This window comes from Poecilia mexicana, unplaced genomic scaffold (genome assembly GCF_051168715.1).
Source record: "Poecilia mexicana isolate PSO_F unplaced genomic scaffold, ASM5116871v1 scaffold_3, whole genome shotgun sequence".
In the NCBI taxonomy this organism is placed as follows: domain Eukaryota; kingdom Metazoa; phylum Chordata; class Actinopteri; order Cyprinodontiformes; family Poeciliidae; genus Poecilia; species Poecilia mexicana.
In genome coordinates, this window is record NW_028263372.1 from 11,911,916 (window position 1) to 11,937,902 (window position 25,987).

Genomic DNA, 25,987 nt, shown 5'->3' on the forward strand with positions numbered 1-25,987 from the left:
TGCCTTAAGTTTTTGTTAATAAAAAAACAAAACAAGCAAACTATACATTGAGTTACCTTCAAGTTTGTCCTTTGATTCGGACGTCTACATGTTTTTGTTTTTATAGCATTCGAAGATTTCCGATCAGTGAAGACCAAGAGTGACATATATATATATATATATATATATATATATATATATATATATATATATATATATATATATATATATATATATATAAAAAAGCAGAAGCATCAGCAGTCCACGGTGTGAAGTGAGAGGACACGTACCTCTTGATTTTCCGGAGTCCGTCGGATCTGAGAAATGTGCTGCTCAGTGAAATCTGACGCTGATAACATGCTAAGGATGCTCCACAACAACTGGGCTTGTATTTAAAGCACTGAATGGATTTGAAAAGGCAGCATGAGGATCACAACAAGTCCCTTGGGGGCCATGGGGATCCCCCACACATCTCATCCACTGCTCAGATGAATGCAGAGTGTTGAAAGCCACACCTCTTTGATTCTGTAATCTCAACAGGACGCCATGAAAGCACACATAGTACGATCTGGATGAATGGACAAAGTTATCCACAGTGTGGGCTAGTGCCTCTTTGTTTATCAAGGAACGATGATCTATAACGAACTTTACTTATATATTAGTGGTTAGATCTGCTTGATGTAGTCTCTAAACAACACATATGCTTAATGATACTCATGAAGCAGCACGATGTATCAGGTAACAATGGTCATCGCAGTATCAGAGTGAGGAACAGCACGATCCCAAAGAAATGCTCGTATGCAATATTTACTAGGCTGGACTATTAGATTTCAGGTTTCATGCATTTATTCTCTAGATGTCAGTAATATCGCCAGTTGGATGGAGTTTCACTCTTTTAGGCCACACTTGATGAATATTTTAGTGACGGACATGCTATAGCTATAGTATTTGCTGAAGGTACAGCCCATGCTTCAGCAACACGAGTCATCGACTAATGCCCAAGTTCACAACGAGATTTTAATCCAAATTTTTCTCACGGTTTCCCCTTTCTGACAATTATGTCAATTACTGGGATGAAACTTAAGATAACCTTAAGAGGTATTGCTGCCATGTGTGGTGTGTGAAGATTGATCTAGTCCATTCGGAAGAATGTCAGAGACCACTCCGATCTAAAATTGGGAATACTCAACATGTTGAATTGACTTGCCTCAATGCCGCAGAATGTTTGGTGTTCCTTGAGGAGAAAATGCATTTAGTCAATGACTGGCTAAACGGATGAGACATTTAGCCAAAGGGGAATTTAAAATACACCAAAGACATGGCGAACCAGAAAATTTGGTTAACATTGGAGACATAATTGTAGTGCTTTTTTCTCCGCTACACTCTAGAAACTATTGATTTTTCCTAGTCTGCCATGTTTGTCTGCTCTTAATTCATGTTTGGTGAGATTTTAGGAGATTTTCCTTTTGACATTTGAATGTTGGTGAGTTTGTGTGTGGTGCATTGCTCATGTCATGTGGTTGAACACCACACACTGTCCAGCCAAACCTGTTATGGCTAAGACATTTTATTGCCATGTGTGGTCTCTCGGGTTTTGAAAATCTTGCCGGGTAAACTAGTCATGAAGTGGATCAATTTACGAGAGGGAACTGTGCTGCTCCCAGAGAATGTGTACAAATCTGATTATACACGAGAATACTTTTCACAAGTGATGTTTTTGCCTCATAGAAACAGGCTCCAAACACTATGACAAGAAAGTGGTAAAGGATCCAAATTGTATTTGAAAATACACAAGGACAAGCACATTTAAGAAGACCTTTTGCTTCAAATACTCATTCTCATAATGATAAAACTAATGAATTGAAGGTGAAAATATTGACTTTGTTAAAACTTGTAAGGCAGTTTATTTAAATGTAAAATATGATCAAACCATCAACCTAAATGCATTCTTCTGGCTGTACTTGACCTTGCTTTTCCTCTTATGGAACAAAAAGTTCCTCTATGCAGAAGCACATATCAAAGAAAAACAAACTGCCCAACAAGAATTAAATGCTCTTTTTGTGCATTTTCCTTCAACTGGGCTTACCTGACTATATAAAAGCCTCTTCAAGTCAATATTGATTAACGTTGCTTTTGAATCGCACCTCACCACCTTCTTGTTTTCAAGGATACATTTCAACAGCCTGCAGCTACAAAGCAGTTCTGACCTCTGTCTTTTATTCACTGCTGCCTGTTGTTCTTGTTGGTTCTCCCAAAAAAAAAGGTCCTTTAATTCTAAATACACTATGATTACAAAGACTTTCCTAAAATTCCTTTCATAGCTGTCCAGCCACAGGAGGCTCTACAGCTTGTGTTCATGACTGGGTGTCCTGGATTTAAGGAATCAAACAGGCTTCCTTGTCGCCCATCCCCCACGCCACTTTCAGAGCACCAGGAAAACAGAGGAAGGCGTGCGAGCACCAGCTCCCCCTCCACACACGCTGCTCCACCAGGCATTGCCGGGGCTTGTGGGATTAAGAATGGAACACGATGACAGACAAAAACAGTCCTCTGCACCTCCCCGCTCTGCTGTCTTTTATACCGCAAGAGCATGAAAAGGCTGCTATGAAGCATACAAAAGACACAGTGATAGATCCGCTCTGAGTGAACAAGATAAGTGTGGGTGAATAGCTACACAGATCTTTATATTATTCTTGTATGACAATGTCAGCGTCGAAATTGTTCAACAACAAAAAGAAAAAATGGAACACGCTTCAACGTTTGCTTGACTTCGCAGGCGAAATGCTTTGTACCGCCCAAGGCTGACAGTGTCGATTGTCTTGCGGTCCGCAATTAATTCTTCACTGGCTAATGTGAAGAACTTTAGTTAACTGTTACTTAACAGGCCTCGAGAAGTGTTTCAAATGGGAAATAAACTGTCCAATCCTTTAAGATAAATAAAGCCTTTGCAGTCAAGTCAGGAAAAAGAACATCTCCACTGTGTGGACCATTTCCTGTGGCGGGTCACGGCATCCCATTCGTCAAGGGTGCTCTCATTCATAGGACGGTAATAAAAGAGAAAACAGCAGTGGGCCTCTTTGCATGCATCACATGTCAGATTGCTTTAGGGAATGCAGTGCATCTCCATGCCCGCTGAAAGCAACAGGCTGTCAAAGCGCAATGTCAAGAAGCCCAAAGCGCTGGTTCAGATTGCATTAAATTGATATCGATGAAAGACAGTTTTGTTTTAAAGAGCTACATCTACGGCTTCTAAAACTCACTAGAGAAAACAGAAAAAACGTGGTATTCTAAACACGCCAATCATTTTACATTTTCATTTTACGTTTTTTTTTTTTTTTTCCCCTTTGGTTAAAATGCCAATGCTTTGATCTAAAGAAGAAACACACTATGAGTACATCCCCAATTCAAGAAGGAATTAATGTCAAATGCAATTCGAACGTGATCCGTCAAAGCAAAAGGTGATGATAGAGATTCAACAAACATCACAACGGAGTAAAATGAACAACCTACCTTCTCGTTTTTAATCTTCTTTAACGTCTTGCATTCGCTGTTAACATTTTCCACCTCATCTGGTTCAGTTTTGGAGGTCAAAGCTGGTACTATCCCAACAGATTCAAGTGCAATATTCCCCATTTGATTAGCATCTGCCAAGTCTGTTGATTGTGTGTTCTCAAAGGACGCATTACGACTATTTCCCAAAGCAACTTGGGCCTGAGATACGTCCTTCTCAGAGACGCCAATTGCCACGACTGGGGCACCATCTGTTTTGTCTTTCTTATTTTTCCCGCCGGCTCCTTCCTTGTCTTTTTTACCACCGAGAACACCTCGGGAGGCCTTGCCCCCTTTTTCCATGTTCTTCCCGGAGGTGGAATTGTTGCCGGCAGCGACCGCGCTCGCTGCTGCACCTGTTGGTTCCCCTTGAGTCCGTCCGGTGGGCTCCTTTTTCCCCCCATCCGCGGAAGTTTTGCTGCTATTGTCTTTAGAGTTCTTGCTGCGCTTGTATTTGGATTTGCTCTCCTTGCCTTGAGCGCCAGAGACCGGGCTGACGAATCGTATGTTGTCGGGCAACGCTGCCACTGCGCTGGGTGGTGCCGCCATGCTGTCCTTGGTGCCAGACATCTCAAGTTTGTCCTTCTCTAAGTCCGCGTCGAGGTCGATGATCAGATTTCCAACACCGATATCCCACTCATCCCCGCTGTCGTAAGTGTCCACCGCATTCGAGTCCACACCTTTCCCGCCTGCAGTGCCACCACTTAGGGACATTTTAGTGCCAACGGCCCAGGAATGCCTCGGTGAGGTCCGACACCCTCTCGAACGGTTGGGAGTCAGGGGCAAGGGTCAGAGAATCTTCACGTTCTACTCCTTCCTGTCCCATTTAACCACATTGTGCCCTGGAAAGAAAGCAAAAAAGAAAAAGGCACAAATTAATCCAACAATTCAGACACAGAGCAGCGACAGCATCTCAGAACACAGCAGCTCATTGTAAAACAAACGTTTGATCGCGAGCCAGTAATTCTTGGATGATCACTGTGCAAACCACCACGGTAATACCCACTGGTAACAGCTCTGCTCCGAAACCCGCTCTCCATAATCACTTCCCACGGTCGTCATGGAAACCGTGGGAAATCTAGCCTAAATCCTGCTTTGACAGCCAAGGTGGCCCCCGCTGTTCTGAATGACTGACTTTCTTTTCACAAAGCGCCGAAGATAGTGTCACTGCTGATAAATAAGAAGTAGCTGGCCGATCGCACAGCCCACATGCTTTATAGAGCCTTGCCTTCTCAACTCTAGAGCACAACAGTCATGTGGTGTCAGAGGGGCTTAAAAGCGTGTGATTCAGGAGAAAAAGCAGGTTGCTGCATTTGCTTACAGAGCATAAAACAAAGATCATTGTTTTAAAGTAAATCAATACTATGGTTTTCCACAAATTTCACTTGCATCTGATTGTAGATGAGTTGGAAATCAGCAGGAAAAAGAAAAAAAGAAAAAAAGCAATCCCGGTCTTCAAGGGGTAATCATGTGGATTTTGGATTGTTCTCTCTAAATATTCATGAATTATTAATTGAATGAATACAGTGACTGGTTGCAGAAAGCTACATGAAAACAGCAGGTCAATGGTTGTGTCCATTTGTCTAATATATTTCCTACATATTTTTTTGCCATATACGACATTTGAAAAGATCCTGGGAAAGATGGGAGAAAAAAAACGGGGAAGGAAATAGATGTCTCCATGGGAATCACACAAGCTCATCAGCTGCAGTTTACAGCTGCACTAGCGCTATCACAGTTCTTCCACATTATCCTTCACTAATATGTCACACTGGAAATGGAAACATTTCAAAAATAAGCTGCATTAGGAGCTTAGGAATTTCTGTAACAATTACATTTTATTTTGTACAATATCAAGTGGAGTAAAATCAAATTAAATTTTGTCTAGCACATTTAAGCTACAAGGCATTTCAAAGTGCCTTACACCATAAAAAGCACAAAGACACAAAGTCATGCAACATAGAATCAACAATCAAAACATTACATTAAGTATCATCATTAAATTTGTAATTGATTACGTTTCAAATGCAAGGTGGGGTTTTGGTCTAGATTTAAAGGAAGACAGTTTTTCAGCTGTTTTACTGTCATGAAGTTTGAGTCATGAAAAATTGGCTTTATAGAGTATTTTAGTTTCTTTTATTCCAAAACAAGAAGACTACGAGTTCTGCACAACAGATGTCATTATTTCTTTTTTTCCCATACGTAGGCATAATTGCTAAAATGCTGCATAGTGCTCCTTTGAACAAAATAATATACTGATTAGGGATGGCAATTATCAAATTTACCCATCTTCTTTGATTAGCGGGGTTCACCCTGGACAGGTTGCTAGTCTGTCACAGGGCAACACAGAGACAGACAGGACAAATAACCATGCACACCTAGGGACAAGACAGACCAATTAACCTAACAGTCATGTTTTTGGACTGTGGGAGGAAACCGGAGTACCCAAGGAAAACATTCAAACTCCATGCAGAAAGACCGAGGCTGGGAATCAAACCCAGAACCTTCTTGCTGCAAGGCAACAGCTCTACCAACTGCACCACTGTGCAGCACAATTATCAAATTGTGTCCCTATGGTGAATTTTGAACCAACATGAATGAGAAATTCTGCATTGAGACGTTTATAAACTAAAATAAAAAAAAATCACTAGTCTTGGGACTGCTAAGTTTACATTTCATTCCACTGCAAGAGAACAGCAGTAAAAATCTAGATCCTTAGTATGGATTTACTGCTGTTATTGTGTGTACTTTAGGGAGAAAACTGCACTACTTAATGTCTTGAAGTAGCCTATTTAATAGTTCCTAAGTTTTTCTGCAGATGCATGCTATATACAAAACAAAAAAATAAATGTCATGGAGTGAAAATAGGAAAGGCTACGCTTCTAGTGTGGATGCATTTCAGACATTTAGAACAAAAAAACTAATTATCGATATACTGAAAAATACGTCAAGATATAAGCATTTCATATCAGCCATAGTGGATTCCGAGATAACTGGGTTATCTTTGAATTAGATTTTTTAAAATGATACAGAAAAATGCATGTGTTGCTACATCAGGCTAGTGGTGAAACGGTTCATGAAGAACAGTCAGACATTTAATTTCAAATTCACACAGCCACTTTTAAGCTTTATAGAATCACATTTAAAGTTAATTTGTTCATCAAGAATGTCTCTCAAGTTCAAGTGTCTAATCATCTACCCGATTCATTTACTTGTGTTATATTCGGCCAGGCTAAACTACAAATGTTCACTCGCTTTGACGTTTAAAGCATGTGTTACTTTGACTCATTCAGACTGAATTCCCACCACATCTGAAGGTCCTTTCACTTTGTTACCGTTGGCAAAACTAATTAGGTCAGATTTTCGGTACGCTGCTACGACAAAGAAACCTTGTTGCTAGTTTTTGAATTTTCTGTTAAGAGTTGAAGTACATGAAAAAAAACACACAAATCTCTAGACACAGAGGAGGACTGTTCCTTTTCATTAAACATCACTCCTCTGTCATTAGACTAACACTCCAGAAGGGTCACAGATTGCAACCCCCTGCCCTGCAGTGACGGAGGTAAAACTGTTGAACAATCATTTAATCACTGTGCCTGCTTCTTCCTCACAGATGGTTCCCCAAAGGAACAACAGGCAGTGGTGGGTTTTTGGTGGGCGGAGAGCTACAGCTGTCCCCGTAAAGCTGCTTTAACAGTTGTGAAGTCCAATTTGTCCAACACCTCCACAAAGGAAAGGTTGTAATTCTATCAGCAGTTGACCCACTGTACACCCCCTTAGCTAGAACTGCAGTGCAAGTCTCTTTTGGAAAAAATAAAATAAAAAAAATCAGCCGAGTAAATGTCCCAGCAAGTGCCTCATTGAGCAAAAGCCATGCCTGCTGCACAAGTCCCACAGGGCTTGCACTTTTCTCTGTTTTTTTATTTTTACAGATCAAGTTTCACTTTGCTTATCTATCAGCAGCCATGTAGGGGTGACTCTGGCTTGACAGTGCTAATGTGAAGACAAGGAATAGTAAGTTTATCAGGGAATACAACTAAATTAGATAAGGAAGTGGGGGAGTCTTCTGAGTCACGAAACAAAAAGAACCAAGGCCATTCCCCAGTTTTTTAAGAGTGTTTCCAAACCTGACAGTCTAGTATATTTGCTTTGATTGGGGAACAAAAATGCAACATTTGTTACATTTTCTGGTGTGGTTCGCTTTCACAATGCGCTGTACCAAACAATATAAAAATTAATTTATATTGTGGCGCCGCTGCACCAAGAACTACTGAAGGAAACAACAAAAACCTCAGAAGAAGACACGAGTTCCATTTCCATCTTCACGAAATGTAAACAAAAATGAAGTAGCATCAAATTTTGTTGGGTTTCTCTTTTGTCTTTGGTTAAAGACCAGGGGCCATTTTCTAGTGAACATGAAACTCGCACATTTGTTTTGGTTGCATTTGCCCAGAATGCACTGCGCTATAGTCTGCTTCCTGCTTTTGGAGCAGTCTCTTGTCCACTTTAATCCCCATATGAATTCGAGACATGGTAGAGTTCACTTTAATTGAACCAAGGCCTAGGTTTTTAGGCAGACCAGAGTTTACTTTTTTGGTCCTAACAAGAGTTTGACTCCCTCAATGAACCAGACTTCCTAAGCAAACAGACAAGAGTTTGCTTAAAGTGGACTGAACCCTCACACTGTTTCAAAGCTGGAGATCAATAAGGCTTCTGAGAATACAAGTCACTGCTAGCATCAACTGTGGTCAACTGAAGGACTCAAATGCAACCACATAAAAGCTATAAATCAAAACCAAAAAAACACAATGGCTCATGACAGACAGCATTTGTTTCAAATAACAATGTAGAGTTTATATTTACTGTTTAGCATCAAAATAAAGAGCGCCAACTTCTTAACTAAATATGATGGCAGATGCTCCCAATGTCAAGATGAGGCAAAAACATTGATTGTTAAATGTTAAAGTTGAAAATCCTTGGAATATATCAAGTAACAAAAAACAAGTTGGATATTTGCCAAGAAATCTTTATTGGCTTTTCTCCACTGAGGTAGCTGGTATAATTAAAATTATAAAAGACCTTACAGTCTCATTATGCTTTTACTTTTTCATTGAGGTACAAAGCCACTCACAATTATTATTTCTCATGTCTAATCCCAAGTGCTCCAAATCTTATTAAGGACAGAGAGGAGATTCGCCAAAGTTACTTTTAATTGTCTTGTACAGACGGAGAAGAAACCACGGGAGATTTTAATCTCTGAAATGCATGCCCTGCATAGTTGCGGTGCTATGCGTCGTTCCAGCTACAACTAGTCAGACAATGGGTTTTCACAAGGAACTGGGCCAGAGCCATCCTCCCACATGTTACTGAAACAATAAACCAAAGGGCAGGAGCAAAGAGTTTGTTTATCTTCTGTCAACTTCATATTCTTTCAAATTGAGAATGTATAGGTTTACTGACTTTGGTCAGGACAAATAAACAATTTGGAGACCTACTGTTGGGGTCTCAGATGTAATTAGACTTAAGAGACATGGTTATTAGTTGTGAGAAGAAAACCAGATTATTTAAATTTGTTTATAAAGTTTGAGTCTATTTATTCCAAGGAATCTATGAAACAGGTCATCAATGGTAAAGGTCTGCTTAGTGCAGTATCTGGTAGATTTTCCACCACCTGAGGGAAGGAAAATAAGAGTCCAGAAAATGTGGGTTAGTCATATTCTAGACAGCAGTCGCAATTTTCAGCCATAGTATCGCAACTACATGTTTTCCTGATACTGTGCAGCCCAACATAATACAAATAGATACATTTTTAACTAAACTGTACACTATCTGCATTTCCATTGATAATTTAACGGCATAAATTGGAAATACAAAAATAAATTTGCATAACGGAAACCTTGCCAATTCAGGAAAAACAGTTTTTTTGATAAAAAGTGCTGGGACAAGGTTCAAGTGTCGAAATTAATATATTACGCAAAACTGCAGAGGAAACAGTTTTTTCGCATCACACGAGTCATGATCAACAACCAGACGTTACTACTGGCAGAAACGACAAAGATGATGTCAGGAAGTGTTAGGAGGATGAGGGCACGGCATGTTTTTAATGACTCATCCCATTAACAAACTTATTCAAATGATTCTAATTGCATTTCATATTTATTACAATAGACAAAGTTTTGCACATACTCGTAATGGAAACCAGGCTAATGTGCAAATAACTGCAAAAGTCTTGCTGATGAACTTTAGCTTTTAATCTGCTGGATTGACAAGAGAGATCTAAGAACATGTACTTTATAACCATATGTCAACTGAATAACAAAGTGCCTTGGCACTTTGAAGTCAAAGTGGGGCTTAATGTCAACCAACGAATCACAAATCATTCAGATAGGGATCACCTGCATTATTTTCACACTTCCAAATGTTCAAAAACTGAAAATCACACTTTTTCAGTGTGTAAACCAATCATCAAACGGCATACTCTTTGATTCATGTTTTAAGTTGAATACAAATCCAATAAAGGTTGGGAACACATGCTTTGATGCGTAAATTGCAGTAATCTTGTATTCTTTTCATTCTCTGTTGGATACAGAACTACCACTTCAATCAAAGAACCGGTGGCACTTCTTGTTCAGGGTTTGTTACATTTCATTCTTGAATTGAGATGAAAGGAGCAGGAAAATCTGTAGCAGCAAGTAAAAGCCTGATCGGTGCATCCACCCACCGGCCGTTATGTCTCGCATCCATAAGATACAGCCGCTTCAGAAGGACTGGGTCATCATCAAACAAGTTATTGTTAGCAGAGTGACTCATCAAATTATCCAACATATTTGACATAAATCAGTGGCAATGGCTTTGGAGAAAGTTTAAGAGTCCTCATTGCATCTGAGGATAGAGTTAATTAGGGGTCTATGACTTCCATAATGCAGAAAACACAGAAGGAAAGTTAACACGGTTGAATGTAAGACGTAAGTTTTGTCAGCACCAGTTGACTGTTGGCGCAATGTTGTTACAACCACATGTAGTGAAGAATAAAACAGATAAAAGACATAAAAATAAACAAAGGCTCTGATCGTTATGGAAGGTTTTACCGTTTGCTGGTTTTCCTGCGAGATGTATTCTGGTGTCCAGTTAAACTCCAAAACAGAGATTTTATTTTATAAAATGTGAAAACATGATTATTTGCTTTGCGCCGAATGTTTGAGTTCTTTAAATGATAAAAAAAAAAAAAAAAAAATTGACAGTGAAAAACTTTTAAACACCTTGTAAAATAATTTGATGCTCCGCTGAACCACAGCAGTTATATTTGTGAAACCTGAACAACAGCAAATGTGGATTTCTGGTTATGGGTTTGTTGAACTGTTTTCATTACCTCCATAATCACATCCCTTTTGGGTAAATAAATATGGTCAAAATGGAAAATATTGGAATTCAGAGAAATAAAAACAGGAAAAGTGGAATGAAATGGAAAATAAAATGTCTTTCATAGGGCCCTAGACACTGTCCCCTGGCCAAAGTGCTAAGTAGGAAAATTTAGCGTTTGATGACAAATCCACATCTTTTTAAACAGAACATTCTTGTTACCTGGAATTTGTTCTTTTCCACTATATTTTTCCTTAAGCTATTGTCTTTTTACTCTATCGCTGAGTCGTAAAAATTAATATATATAAATTATAGGCCTCGAGTACTTTCAACTTGGCAACTTTGGCCCACGTGAAGAAAAAGTTTGGACACCACTGGCCTTAAAGCGTTTACTTTTTGTGAGACATAAAATTTTATGTGCACCTTATTTAGTTCCTACCAAGTGCTTAGAGCCAGACAAGCCCCATTCACAATATGCTTTCATAAAACATTGCTGCTTTCTTTTGACACACCACAGCAACGATAGCATAAGAATGAAAATATCCTGTCTTCACTTACTGTGAAATGCAGATCTGTGATTTGACATCCTATCAAAGCAAACCAGTGAAATGTGTCAACTGTGTCGCTTAGTGTCCTGGTTAGCTAATGATAACGGCATAAAATGATTGTTTTGGTTTTTTTATTGTTATTTTAAGCATTCCATAGCCATATAAACGGTTTTCTGATGGAGAATGAAAATTGTAAGCAAACACAATGACTCAACTTGTAAAACATCTTTTTTTTCCCTCTGCAGGTCATGTAAAAGGGAACGCATTATCTGGAAAGGCTCAACAGAAACCTTCACGTAATTGGATTGTGCGGTTGAGCTGGTTACCAGAATAGAAATGCACCCAGCCAATCCAGGTGATGGGAATCAGAAGTCTGTAGGGTAGCTGGTTTCCTCATTGGTTAATAATTTTACCAACAGAGAAAAAGAAAACTGTCAGTCTCTTGCATCATTCTTACATCAGAACTGGATCCAAAATGCAGTTTTGTGAAAACAACCAACATCCATAATGTTTCTCTTACTGACAAGGCTACAAGTAGAAACTGAATGAATTTAGCGTATAATTATTTGTAAACCTCTATTGAAATGTAAAATATTTAATAACCGTAGAAGAATGGAGTATTCGAGAAACTGCGTCTTCTCTTCTTCACTTCTTCTGAAGAAGAGTCTGTGCACAACTTTTAGACAAATTACACAAGTCACTGATCAGTCTGTGTTTTTCTGTAAGCTCACCCCCTCCCAAAACAATTTTAAATCTCATCTAAAATCTGTTGAGAGCTGGGGACTTGAGTGTGAATCAATCATGCATATTCAAAACTTTGCCCACGGGGGTGTGCACACAAAAAACAGCACGACTATTAGCCAGAGCTGTGATTGCAAAGAAACACTTTAAAATCCAGTTTGCTTTTATTATATTCAAGAGAGAGAGAGAGAGAAAAAACACGCTAGCTTGATTGCAGCAGAGCTGTAATTCCAAAAAAGACAGTCTATCTTTGATAAAACTATATCAATCATAGCACATTTCAGCAACAGGGCAGTTAAAACATTATAAAACCATCATACAGGCACCACTTAAAAAAACAAGCAATAAACATTACATAATGTCAAAAGCCACCATCAAAATCATCAAGTAAATACACATCAAACATGTTGATTGATGTTCCACTTACTATTAATCAAAACAGGTGGGATTGTAATCTTTATTTGAAGAAAAGTCAGTGTTTTGGCTGTTTTTCAGTTTTCTGGAAGTTTGTTCCAGATTTGTGGTGCATAGCAGCTGAATGCTGCTTCTCCATGTTTGGTTCTGGTTCTGGGGATGCAACCCAGAAGACCCGAGAGGTCTGGAAGGTTGATACAGCAACAACAGCAGATGTCTAATGTATTGTGGTACTAAGCCATTCAGCGATTTATAATCTAGCAATATGTTAAAGTATATTCTCTGAGCTACAGAGAGCCAGTGTAAAGGTTTTAAAACCATAGCGATGTGCTCCATCGTCCTGGTTTTGGTAAGAACTTAATGCGTTGGTGCAACAACCTCTCAATATTTGCTGGTGACCTATAATTTGTATATTTAACCAAAATTTCTCAATGTTATAAATACATGAGTGGAGTACCCAGGTATAAAATTAGACTGGGATGAACGTTTCAATCGTTTGCTGTGTTTAGCAACAAAATTAATAAGGTCCATTGGCCTCACATTGCTCATGAGCTGTGCAACAACTGAAACTCCTCTTATCATGCACAACCATATCAATGCCTTTCTTTTTTAAAAGACATGCCAAATTAATGTATGATCATTTCTGAAGGGTTTGCTAGAAATTGAGATGCATTCACATTAGTGCAACAATAAAAAATACAGGACTGTCAAAACAGCAGGCACAGTAGATATATATATATATATATATATATATATATATATATATATATATATATATATATATATGCAACTCAGCCAATTAGTCCCATTGCCTCAGCGGTAATGTAAACTTTCTAAAACTTCTAAATAAGTTATAGTAGCAGTCATCCATTTTTCAGAGCAGCGCTAATGAGGTAAATGTGGGGATGGAGTTAGACAAACATCTCGAGGTGACATGTCAGATTATTGTCTGCTGGTTTTAGAAGACACTGCAATTATGTTGTGTGCTTAAGTCTCTTCTTTTAATGATCACCAAGAAGTTGAAAATATGAAAATGGCAGAACTAATTAGCCTCTTCTTTTCCTTCCTTTTTAAAATCAGTTCTGCTTCCTTTGATGGCCATATCTACAGATAAAAAGACTTGCTTCCAGGGATTAAATAGGCAGCTTTGTCTTAATGTAACCTGTAGTCAAACTGAGACGATAACTGGATGTGGACTTTTAAAGTAAAACATCCTCATCTCCCTACATATATGTTTTCCTACTTGTATTTTAATAATTAATTGTACTTTTAGGGGAAAAAAGCAATACATTTGAAATCAACTTTAACTTGCATATTTGTTTTCCTGAGAGTCCAAATAAATAATCCAATGGTGGTGTATTTATGATAACTTCTGTTGGAGCAGATGAAAGGAACATCCACACAGAAGCTCCAGTGTTAAAAAAGAGGGGGGAAAAAAAAAAAAACTCAGACAAGGTGCCAGATTGATTTTTCCTGCGTTCAAAGGGGCCTGGAGCAGAAACAGGAGCAGCTCCATTAGCATGCTGAGCCATTCCACTCCACGGCCGTTTCTGAATTACACAAGCAGTCACCAAGATTCTCAGAACACTTCTAATTATCTGAGCTCTCGCCGGTCTATAATTGAAGCACTCTGTTTGAATGCGGGTTGACGTGGTAACGGCAGAAGCGTCCATGGTGCGTTTGTTTGTATTTGTGGGTCAGTTGTAAAGGAGGCTCACTCGGTGCATGGGGGAGTTTAAAGGCTGATTATATATCATTACAGCGTCCATCTGTGTTGCTTGGTTCATATGTAAATATACCTGTCTGCAGAGAGCTTACAGACATGAAGACAAAGACTGAGGAATGGAGTACAATAGTGTCGGAGTAGATACTTCAACTGACCCAGATTGGTTCAACTTCTTTCTTTCTTATCCCCAAATAGCATTTTCCTATTATGACTCTACCACAAAAGCCTCTATGATTAGGGCTGCACAATATTAGAAAATCTTGCGATAGCGATAACATTGGTAAATATCACAATGCATGTCTATTTTCTCCTTTCCGCTCTTTCTCACCATTGCTTCTATGCCTATGATCTTTAAAATTTGGGATAAAATCATTTGTGTCAAGTGTGAGCCTTTCAAACTGGCTAAATATTTCTGCTGTGTTGCTTTGATTTACTTATTATAGTGCAAATAGAGAAGAAGACAGCTTAACCTCTTGAGGAAATAAAGAAAATAAGTAGGTCTGAAGTTAATCAGACTATAACAAACGCAGCCCCATTGCATGTGCATGAAACCCCACCCTGCTCCGCTCTCATCAATCACACATCCCACATGATTCGCACTTGACTCACTCTGTGGTTACAACAAGCGACAAGGTGGAGCTAGAAGACGTTAAACAACAACTAAAGAAGGTTCACTGCTAACTGAAATGGTGGTCGAAAATTGAAAGCAGAAAAATCTTAATTTAAATAATATGTCAGGTTTACTTCAGGCTCGATCTACATTAGCATGAAAATGCGAGTTCATGACACTTGAGATTTATTGGCCGACAATTATTGCACTCCGAACAGCGCTTTGTGATATGAATTTTGTGATGATGATATAATAATCATGTCATTCTTCAAGGCTCTGCCTTGGCATGACTCTGACCTCCTGATGATGTAGCGCGAAAAGTACGTGTTGAGCCGGAAAGACGCCAACATCTCAGGTATCAAGTCTGTGTTTTAGTTTTTTGATGGCCAAGTTCAAGCTGTCATCACACTGGACAAATTTAACAAACCATTGCAACAAACCATTACAAGTTTGTGCATGCTCAAATTGCTGCTTGAGTGGGTCTTTTAAGATGTAGAATAGTCTCTGTTCTGTGTGAAGGGACCGCTGTGGACAAGAACTTAGCAAGTGCTAACAGTTCTGTAACGTTATATGTTTGAGTGGTGAATAAAGCAAACCGTTCAGTGGTAGTGCTAGCTAAAAGAAATTGTAAAAGACCATATTTGATATTTCAATTGCCAAGCTGTAAACAAAACCCATCTCTGTAAAGAAAAATATGGCAAATATGAAACACAGTACAAATAAGCAATGCTGACCTCAAGTCGTTTGTCAGAATATTAACACTTAAAAATGTACGAATACAAACTGAACGTTATTAAATATTTAAATATGTATTAAAAGTCAAAAGCTACAAGAAACTTTGAGTTGAAGTGGTGTTAACATCCTGTGTTGTAGTCTGACCGTTTAAACTATATTAAGCAAAGAATTCACTATTAAGCCATTTTCTTAGTGTTAGTCATATGCCTAGCTCTATTCATAGTTACTCAATTCAAAGTCAGAGCAGCAATTATAACATTCCAGTACAAAATGAGACACTCCTTCAAGAATTTGGCAGGTCATCAATTGTGACCGAAACATTACAGTGAGACCATCCCTTCATCTCACAAAAAAGAAATAGGAAACACTACCACAGTCAATATCCCAAACAAAGTAGAGTTGGAAATGAATCTGGTTCAGCCTCACCCTGATCTGCTGCAGCTTCTACTCACAAAACAGAAAAAAACAAACAAAAAAACAAGTGATATATTGAGCAAATTAATGAATTGTAGCAGTTTTTTTTTCTAAGGATCATGTATTAAAATAATTAGACAATAAACTGAAGCTCATTAGTCAAATCAAACCAATAAAGAAACTGGTGATAAGAGTGCATACATTACGATGAAAAAACAGGTTTATTTCTAAATAGCAATTTTATTGTAGTTGGGGGGGAAAAAACAGCATTAAAGCCTTTGGATGTAATTTTTCGCTGAATGGAGTTAAATATTATACGGTTACAAAAATACCAGGTCCCATCTCTCCCATTCTTATCTGCAGTAGTGAAACGTAATGGGAGATCTTTAACAGCTCATCAGTCCTTTAAAAACAACAACAACAAAAAAAACAGTCTCAAATTTAAAATCACTCAGTTGTTTAATGAAAACCAGTCTGTGTTTCCAAGCAAGTTTCAGTGGTAGGAATTAGCAGTGGGCTGGGGTTTGCAGGGCTTAGCAAACCGCAAAGGGTGAAACTCTTCCTCACCGTGGAATATGAGCGTGACCGTCACGCCTGACTGCCTCCAGTTAGCAGGACTTTAGCTAGGCCCCAACACTATTTAATGGAGGTTCTCTTGATTGTCCATACCGTGACCTAAAACAGATGCTTTTCGCTTTGCCAAGCAAAGAGCATTGAAGTGTGGTTGACCCGACACGTACAGTGGCAGACTAAATGCATTAGAGATTCCCATGCAAAATGTTCATGACAAATAGTTCCCCATTTCCACAATAACAATTAGCAAACGTTTATTTTCTTTAGAACGAGCCAAATTGTTCACTGAACACGGTTTTTAGCTAGGTGAAAAAAAAAGGGCAACGATGTCAATAGCAGCTGCCACTTCATGTTAATAAATACTGAGAAAACTTTTATGTTACAGCTATTCTGAGACAAAACCAAAGTAGAAACTTTCAAAGAAAAGTCACAACCTTCATATAAATGCAGTGAAGAATCTTTAGTTCGTATTTTTTCCCCCAGTATAATCAACACTAAGTCCACTGATTCTGTCCTAAAGAACACAGTCGGTATCGGAATGTTCTACAAAAATTGCCATCAATATTTTTTTTTTTAAATCTCCAACAATCAAACAATCAAATACTCCAAATACTAATCCTAACCCTGTCTGCATAAAAATGGCCAGAAATTGTGATTTAGCATGAAAACTCAATGTTTGCGAAAACTAATAACCAACAGTATGGTTGTTATTCTTTTTTTAGTTAAAACACCTTTGGTTCCAGGAGATTAATATTTAATATGAATATATAATTTGATTGGCTAAAAGCAAATCGACATGCTCCAGCGCCGATTTCCTTTAGCTCAAGTCACCAGAAGGTCACCACATTTATAGCTGCGTCTTTATAGGTGAAATTTTTGTTTTTGAAATAAAAAAGACAAAATTGTCCATAACGACAAAAACTTTGTGTAATAAATGTAATGTTTTTTTTTAAAAAAAAGAAAATCAAATTCTAATGAGACTATATTTCTTCCACATATGTGCACCAAGTTGTTTTTTTAATAATGTGAAACCACATTATTAAACTATGTTGAAACAAAGAAATTTAATATACTTAGATAAGGCTCCTTTGCCGTCTTAACTCATTAATAGGAAGGAAGAGTTGTGAAACAGCAAAGCTTGAGGCAAACAAGCGCTCAGTCTCTTGGCAAACAATACTGTGAATGTTTGCAGAGCAGAAACAAACTTTTTTTTTATCTATGGTTTATTAGTTACTAGTTTAACTGTGGGCAGGCAACTGTATTCAGTTCAACTGTGGGGGTCCACAAACAAATCGTTTCTTTTCTTCTTGTAGAATCTATTCTCATGTGAGCTTAAAAACCAGCAAAGCACCACAGAGAAAACGGCTCCAGATTAATGTAGAGTCAGAAGTCTATGAAAAGACACCAGGCAACTTACTGAGTGAATAATATACTGGACTACTGTTTGTACCATGGGCAGCTGTGCTGCTGCCATGTGAATGTCTAACTAGAGAAAGGGCACGGACGACCATTAACCCCAAATATCTGCCTGACTTTCTCCAAGCAGCTGCACAAAGAAGCAGAGTCACAAAGAAGCAGGGCTTCCTGCAGTATCAGCGCTCTGACACTTCATGTCTCAGCAGCAGTGCCACATTTCAAAAATCCCATCGACATGGAACGCAATAATTTAGACCCAATTCATCAGTGACCGGGAGTAACGGTCCAAACTTTTAACAGAGCAGTAACAGTCCAAACGGCTTCATTTATTTTTTTCTTCCTCTCCCTCCAAACGCAGCAGAGGAGCGTTATTTTGCAACTGAAATATTGCTCGTAAAAAGCGCACAGGCTGACGATAACAGCTGACAGTAAGTGCTGACATGTGTACACACTCAATCACTGCTGGCATTTGAAAGGCAGGGAAAATGTGCGTCAGGGAGCAGAGGATGGCACGCTACATCTCAGTCATGATAGAATAGCATTTTTAGTCCCACTCTGAACGCCAATAAAAATCAGACACATGTACTCGTGCCTTACGGCTTTCTGGAACCAGCTTCCTTTAGGTGCACAAGCATCGCAATCTTTCAGTACGTTTAAGCACCTTGATAATGTCCCAACCAGATTATGGTAACATAAGAAGAAGGATTTCTTGAAGCTGTGTCCCTTTTATTTTGAACATAGAAATAGGAAGTCAAATGTTCTGAAAAAGACGAAATGGATTTGGCTGAACTTTTCATGACTTCTAATAAAAGAAATGATCTGGACAAGCTCAGGATCTACAAAAAACATTGATGCAAAACAGAATACAAAAATATAAGACATTACACTTGACCAGCTGGTAGATATTCATTTCAGTCATTTCACCATATTTCCTTTATCTGGGCTGAACATCTCCCTGCAGATCGTATCATTTCAGACTCCAAAAAGCAGAGTACAAAACGACAGAAACTGCAAGCATACAAGACAGCAACCAGATAAAGTAGTAGTGAACCTACTTTAATGAGCTGCCAGCAAGTTGCTCTAAAAACTCTTCCATGTAGATGTTTTGAGTGAAAGAAGACAACCTCAGCTAAGTTAGCTAGCTTTAGTGTTAGCGAGGTGTGCAACAATACCAGAGAAGCCACAAAAATCGCCAAGAAGTTCTTTTTATAGGACAACATTTACCACGGAGGTATTCCAGCTGTCAAATATTAAACTTGGAGGAAGATGGCGTCGCATAAAAAGAAAGCTCAACATAAAGTAACCATAAATAGGCGAGTTGCTGTGTTTTATCCTTTGCAGATTTCAACCTATGAATCATGATGGATTTGGAAATGCTGGGAACTGCTGTTATAATGTTAGAATTTACAAGCAGATTAGGGCTGAGAGGCATGGTGTAGAAATACAATTTCAGATTTTCTTTCGTACCAAATCAGATTTCCATCAACTTCCTCTCACATTTTTTCCTTAAAAAGTGATTACAAATGACAGAAAATATCTAGTTTGAAAAAAGGCTTTTATATTCATTCCTTCTATGAGTTGACCTGAAATTAAATTAGAAATAAAAAGAAGAACACACTTGTCCAACAAGATGATGGATTGGGCAAGATGACAGCATTATGAACTGTGAAAATAGAAGAATGCTTTGATGTGGGGTTGGGGGGGAAATTAAATTTTTCCAAGAATCAAATCTTCAAAAAGAGAAAATTTTATCAATAAAACTGACTTTTCATCCAGGCCTAATACAGATACTCATGTTTACTGATAGTAATATTGGATTCTAAAGGTCAGGTTAAAATCTAGGTAAATTAAGACCGTAGAGGAAAAGTGGATGAAATCTAAACTAAGCAAATATTTATGTAGACATTACAGTTGTTTGACATTATCTCGGCTAAAATGAAGAAGACTACAGAAGGAAGTTCCTTCAGAGTGTCGCAGTTTGATGTCTTACGCCTGCTTCGATAAGTACTTATGCTGTACAGATATCCTAGCACATTGAAATGGGTTTATAGAGGATCAGAACCATAATAAGTTAATAGAATAAAACAAAGTTTTTAGAAATTTGGTCAGTTTTATACATATCTATTGACAAAATTCATGAAAATAAATAATTAGAGTGAAAAATAAACTGGTTTAAGTACCTGGGTTAGAAACAAACGTCATACAGCTACAAAATGGAAATAATAAAGTAGAAATGAATGGGTATAAAATCAGGTTTCAAAGTTGACAAATGAACAAATTAACCCAGAGACGATTCAGACTGATTAAAAGCATTTGCCACTTAAAAAGTAGTTTTGGTTTACGGAATGGTGATCTGAGGATGGTACTGAGATGCAATGTGTGAATTGAAACATTTAGGTTGAACCAAGGTGGCTGTTGCTCACCACTAAATGTCTAAGTGCCCTCAGGCAAGACACTTAACCCCCCCCCACATCTACTGGTCTGTGTTTTATGTGTATCAGTGTGTATTTTGGTCTGCAGATGGGTAACTGACTAGCAGAGCAAACTTGAATTAAGGACTATATAAGTGCAGTCAATTTAGCATTGTAACAGCTCATTGGCAGTGGATGTTTGCTTAGCCTGAACTTTCATTCGTCACCTCTGAACTTTCTACTTTGAACAAATGGAGTCAGAAACACCTGGAGCTGCAAAATGGTTATAAAGTACAATTAGCCTGCGTCACTAAGGGCAACACCGCATGTTTGCTTAAACATATTTACCTTATTCAGACATCCGACGGCCCTGTTTAAACAACTGCTGCCACCGTGACCACCGTGTCATCCATTACAAGGAGATGCACAACACCCACCCCACCATAAAACGGAAATCCAGCTCTGAGTGCACAGTCGCACTATGACCCAGAACACTAAGAAAGCACAGATTTGCTTGCTTTGTCCTCCGACTGTCGCTAGTATAAACAAACTCTTATCCGTCACATCTTCCATCAACTTCCCCCGTTCTAAAGGTCTGCCTGCTCTCAGTTTCTCCGGCGTCAATCTGCTTGTCGAGTTGAGATTCAAAGCCAACAGGTTGCCTCTGAGACGTGGCGCTCGTCCTGTTTGTGTCAACATCCAATCTCGTTTCTAAACAGGTTACAGTGACACGGGATCATTTTAAGTGTGACATATTTTGACACGTGATCGTCCAAGTATTTCTCTTCACTGCCATAAACAGTGAAGCTGAGTTTACGTTCCTCCGGAGAGAGTTGGGTCTCTCGCTCTCCAGCAAATACTAACAACCTGAGAACTACTTTATAGGTATAGTTTTAGTAGACAATTTAGACTGTTGGCTGTAAAAAGGCAGCTAGCTCACAAAAAGAACATCTTGTACTTTTTCCGTTGTCGTTTTTCAAGGCTTATTAACTGTTGGTAAGATTACAAAGCCCTTTTATTAAAAAATGTTTTGTCTTCAAACTAAATCACAACACGATAGGGAGGGAGAAACTGAATAGAAACAGACAGAGCTGCTCAGTTTCAGGTTTTATTGTCGTCCATGCAAAATCCTCATCATCACATCGGCACAAATCTGCCGTTAGTTGCCGAGAGAGCTAGAAACACAAGCATGTTATTTTCAAACCAGTCACTGCGGTCTAAATCACTCACATTAAAGCTACAAGATTGCTGCTCTAGCTGTTTAGACAAATGTCCACACTGCAAATGTTTTTATCATGGCCAATAAGCTTCATGGTAATGGCACTGAAGCCAAAAGAAAACAACATGCACTCCCCGCAGCTACGCAGCGTGATCTGTCCAAATCCATTAGGTTTTTTTTCCTCCCCCCTCTGAACTGTTGCTTTATTTGCTTGTATAAGGGTCTTTACTCCTGAGATTAACTGTTCTTTCTATTGATTTCCCTCAGCTGTGGAACTGCGTGATGCTGTTTATCACAGCATGGCACGAGTTTCTAGTCCAAATGAAGGTTTCTGTTCCATCGGCGTGATAGAATAACGAGGAATAGAGGAAAGTACTGATGACTTCCTGCAGTTTTATTAGATATGAGGTTCGTGATGAATGTTTAATATGGACAGAGGGAGGAAGTCAGAGTACCCAGAGAGAACATGCTAACTTCATGCAGAAGGACTGAAAGCCAGAAGTACCTCGTTGCTTCAAGGGAACAGTGCTGCTAACTGTGCCACCTTTCACTTTGGTTTTGGAAGAAATTATCCATCATCTTAAACAATAAAATTACAGTTTATCGAAAAAAAAAAAAAAAAAGGAAAATTAGTTTTCCATATTTTGTTCTATACCAAAGATAGACACTTGTGTTTAAAAATGGTGCAAGGTTATCCTCATTTATTTTGTCAATGCTTAGGTTGTGTCGTTGGCAGAGTACTCTAGCATTTTTTTTTACAATATTACAGATAGAAAACGAAGACAGGAAAACTTTTTAGATACTGATTATAAGCAAAGCCCTGCAACGTCTATTCTCAGAATGTCCCCCTTGCTCTCTACTAGGCTAAAGCTAGCTTCCCACAACAGTCTGTCGTGAATACTCATGCTAGTTAGCATAGCAACCAATGACGGCAGATAGACACATTTCCTGTAACTTTAAACTGTTTCTCCACCATTGGGCATGGACAAGCATGATTGACAGCGTTAAGATCCGCCTCCTGGCTCTGACTGGTTGTTTCTGAATGGGACTGCTGCATTTCTGTGCCTCTAGAAGGCATAGGAGCTCAATTTCTTCACAAATTATCCGTCTCATGTTAAACTGTCACAACATTAGTGGCAGTTTCAAACATGTAAAAACAAACATTGTTAATAAATGTTGCACACAGCAGCTTTAAGCCAATCAGATGCGTTTTACACTCCACTCCCATTGAGCCTGGCTTGCAACACTATATTCTACTCTGTGCGTATTACTGCGTTGCTTCAGGTGACATGCAGCCAGAACATTATAACAGCTTTCTTAACCGAGTTAAGTGTCGGAGAACGTGCTGCAGAAAGAACTTCAGTGCTCTTGTTATCATTGTTGAGTAAGTGCAACACCGATACAGAGTTAATTTGATCAACTTCACTGTAGCGTCCGACCAGGTCTCAGCTATCAGCGCATGCCTAATCCCAAATGACTCGGGTTGGTGCTTAGAGCAAAACAAATCCTGATTGGGACATCTGTGCTATGGATGGCAAAAATGAAATAAATGACAAAATTATGGCTCCAGATTTTATCCTACTTTTGTTTGTTAGTGATGTGAACATTTTTCTTCCTTAGCTGAACCATGCGTGGGCAAAAGCTGCTTCGATAAATATAGCTTTTTAGGTAAACCGTTAAGCCATAAAGCATTTGCTTCAACATGTGCTGCTAGTGAGATGATTTCCTAAACAGATTTTTACTAAAAACAGACCTTATTTTTCCAGAGGAATTCAAGTTCTAGCTAAACCTCCTTCCTTGCTTTACTGTGCTGCGACTATGTAATTTGCGGATGTTCTCTAATTTACTCATCAATATCACAAGTGAGGCTGGTGTCATCTGAGAACCAAGCGTTATTTTTTTTTTTTAGATTCTTTGATTCGGCAGATGACAGTGGATTCTGCGCTATGATTAGGGCGACAGGGACAGATCCTCCCACACGCTGCCACCGTGCTACAGTATTGATGTGCTCTGAGGCATTCCCGCACATCACGTCTTCAAAGCCCTTTTCATGCTCTACACTAAGCTCGACACACACACACGCCAAAATAAAATAAAAAAACATCTTTATAAAAGTGCTGTGACATTTTCCTCCCGAATCTGAGAGGACACTAAACTGCTTTCTTTCAACAAACTAAACAGCTTTCTGCAACAATCGTTTAAGTGGAATATTCAATTAATTAAGTGGAGATGAAAAATTACCATATGCGAGTTGCAGGGAAGAAGATAATCAGTGTCAGAATCAAGTGAAGCACAGCTGAGTAATGAGGTCATGTTGCTTATGAGAGGATGAATGAAGACGGTATTGAAAGCAGTGGCGTTTTAGACATGCTAAAGCGATTAACGCGGCAACGACGACGACAACAAAAAGGGGGGGGGGGGAAACAACCAACTTGAATTGGCTTTTCTTTCTAAGAACACACACGGCGCGATACTTAAAAACCAAAAAGCAAATGAGGCAGCGTTTCTGCTGCACTAAACACTGTGCACACAGGCTATAAAAGACAATATCTTTATAGCCAGTGTGGGGGGAAGAGCTGAATCTAACCTGGGCTCTCATCCCAGGAAAAGATGGATCACCAGTTTTATGGCAAAAGCAGCAACTGTGCAACAAGCACTCAGTGTTCTTTTTTCTGCTGTAACTGGCAATTCACAAATTAGAAATCTAATCAATGCTGCAGAAACGACTGCAGAGTTGCATATTCCTTTACAGCTTCATGGCCACATACTGTACGGCCGCAAAATGGTAGGCACAGGGGAAAAAAAGAACGGAGGATTTAAAACTGCCCCACTCAACAACAACATGGAATAAGATGTGAAGATTAGCTAAATTAAAAGAACAGTTCTTATTCTTACTTTTCTCTGCTGAAGCGTTTGTCTCGAGCTCAATGCTGTAGTGGGCAGACGATAGGTTGTAAAGACACTAAACCGAACTGCATTTAGCCTGTAGATCTGTACCATCACTAAAATTTCTGCAACCATTTTTCCTTCAAGTATAGTAGTAGAATTTGTGTATTTGTTTATTACTAATTTATTGCAGAAAATGTGTCTATTTGCGGATATCTAAAACATTTAAAACATCAGAACACAAATCCAGCGTTGAAAGATGAAATGCTAGGTTAGCTGTTGCGTTATTGGCTGGAGTTTGCTAAACAGCCAATCCAGAAACAGCATGCATTTTCCCTTTCGCTGATTGGCTGTAACCCTAAGAGCAAAGATAAGAGCTAGCACATAGACTGTCTGTGCTAGCTCTTGTGGTAGCGCAAAGATGGCTTCGTCTGTATATTCGGAGTTTGAAATATTAAAATAGGAAAGTAAAAGCGTTTCAAGAATTTGTGAATTTTAGCTATTCAAATAATCACAACGAGCAGGTTAAAAATGTATGTAGGGCTGTTGTAAACGAATATTTTAGTAATCGAGTAATCTATCGATTATTCTTACGATTAATCGAGTAATCGGATAAAAAAAAATATAAAATGAAATATTGGTAAATCTGGCATAATACCGGTGTTACTATCAGATATCAATATCAGTCCAATTTTTCATATTTGAGCATCCCTAACAGTTGCTTTTTTGTAGTTTAGAAAACTAACCTGTAACAATAATAGCTCACTTTCTAAGTTAACCAGAAGAAAAGTTATAGAAAAATCTGAAATTATATTGAATTTAATAACAAAGAGGCAGGCTCACAAATATGCTTATAAAAAATGTCTACAATCCAGCTTTTAGTTTATGTATTCATCTTCAGTGAGTTTAATAGATTAATTAAACTCACCTTGCCACCTAACCTGTCACGCTTTGGGTTTGAAAATACGGGAAATGCCGCCTGGAGTGGGAGGAGAGGGCGAATGAACGAACGTAAGATGGGGTGGAGGGGAGGAAATAGACCAGTGGACTGACGAACCGTTAGACCGGGGGACGAACACGGGGGGAAGCAATACGGGATATTTACGACACCTTCACTGGTCACACTCAGAAACTCATCTACCAGCCATGTACGATGCGCTCCGCCACCCGTTTCTTCTGACCGGGATATGAAATTTATTGTGCGGTTCGTCGGTAAAGCTACATTTACACGGTAAGCATCAGCTACTCAGCCGCCCGCCCTGTTCAGGCTATCCGCTCACCTCAGCGCTCTTCCCGCCGTTCGCTTTCAACCAGCAGCCCCGGAGGAGAAATGCTGCCGTACTCCAGGCATTCCCCCAGTCATTTTAAGGATGCTTATTGGTTCCCCAAAAACGATAAAAAGTCGGG

The 25,987-nt window shown here is 38.9% G+C and overlaps 1 protein-coding gene across 1 annotated transcript in view; it reads right to left on the bottom strand.

The window, feature by feature from the left end:
• znf609b (zinc finger protein 609b) overlaps positions 1–25,987 on the bottom strand; it is a 94,938-nt gene that overhangs the window by 62,951 nt on the left and 6,000 nt on the right. The window contains exon 2 of the mRNA XM_088004159.1: positions 3,490–4,370. Within this exon, the coding sequence (XP_087860285.1) occupies positions 3,490–4,242 (753 nt within the window). The 5' untranslated portion in view covers positions 4,243–4,370. The remainder of the gene's footprint in view (positions 1–3,489; positions 4,371–25,987) is intronic.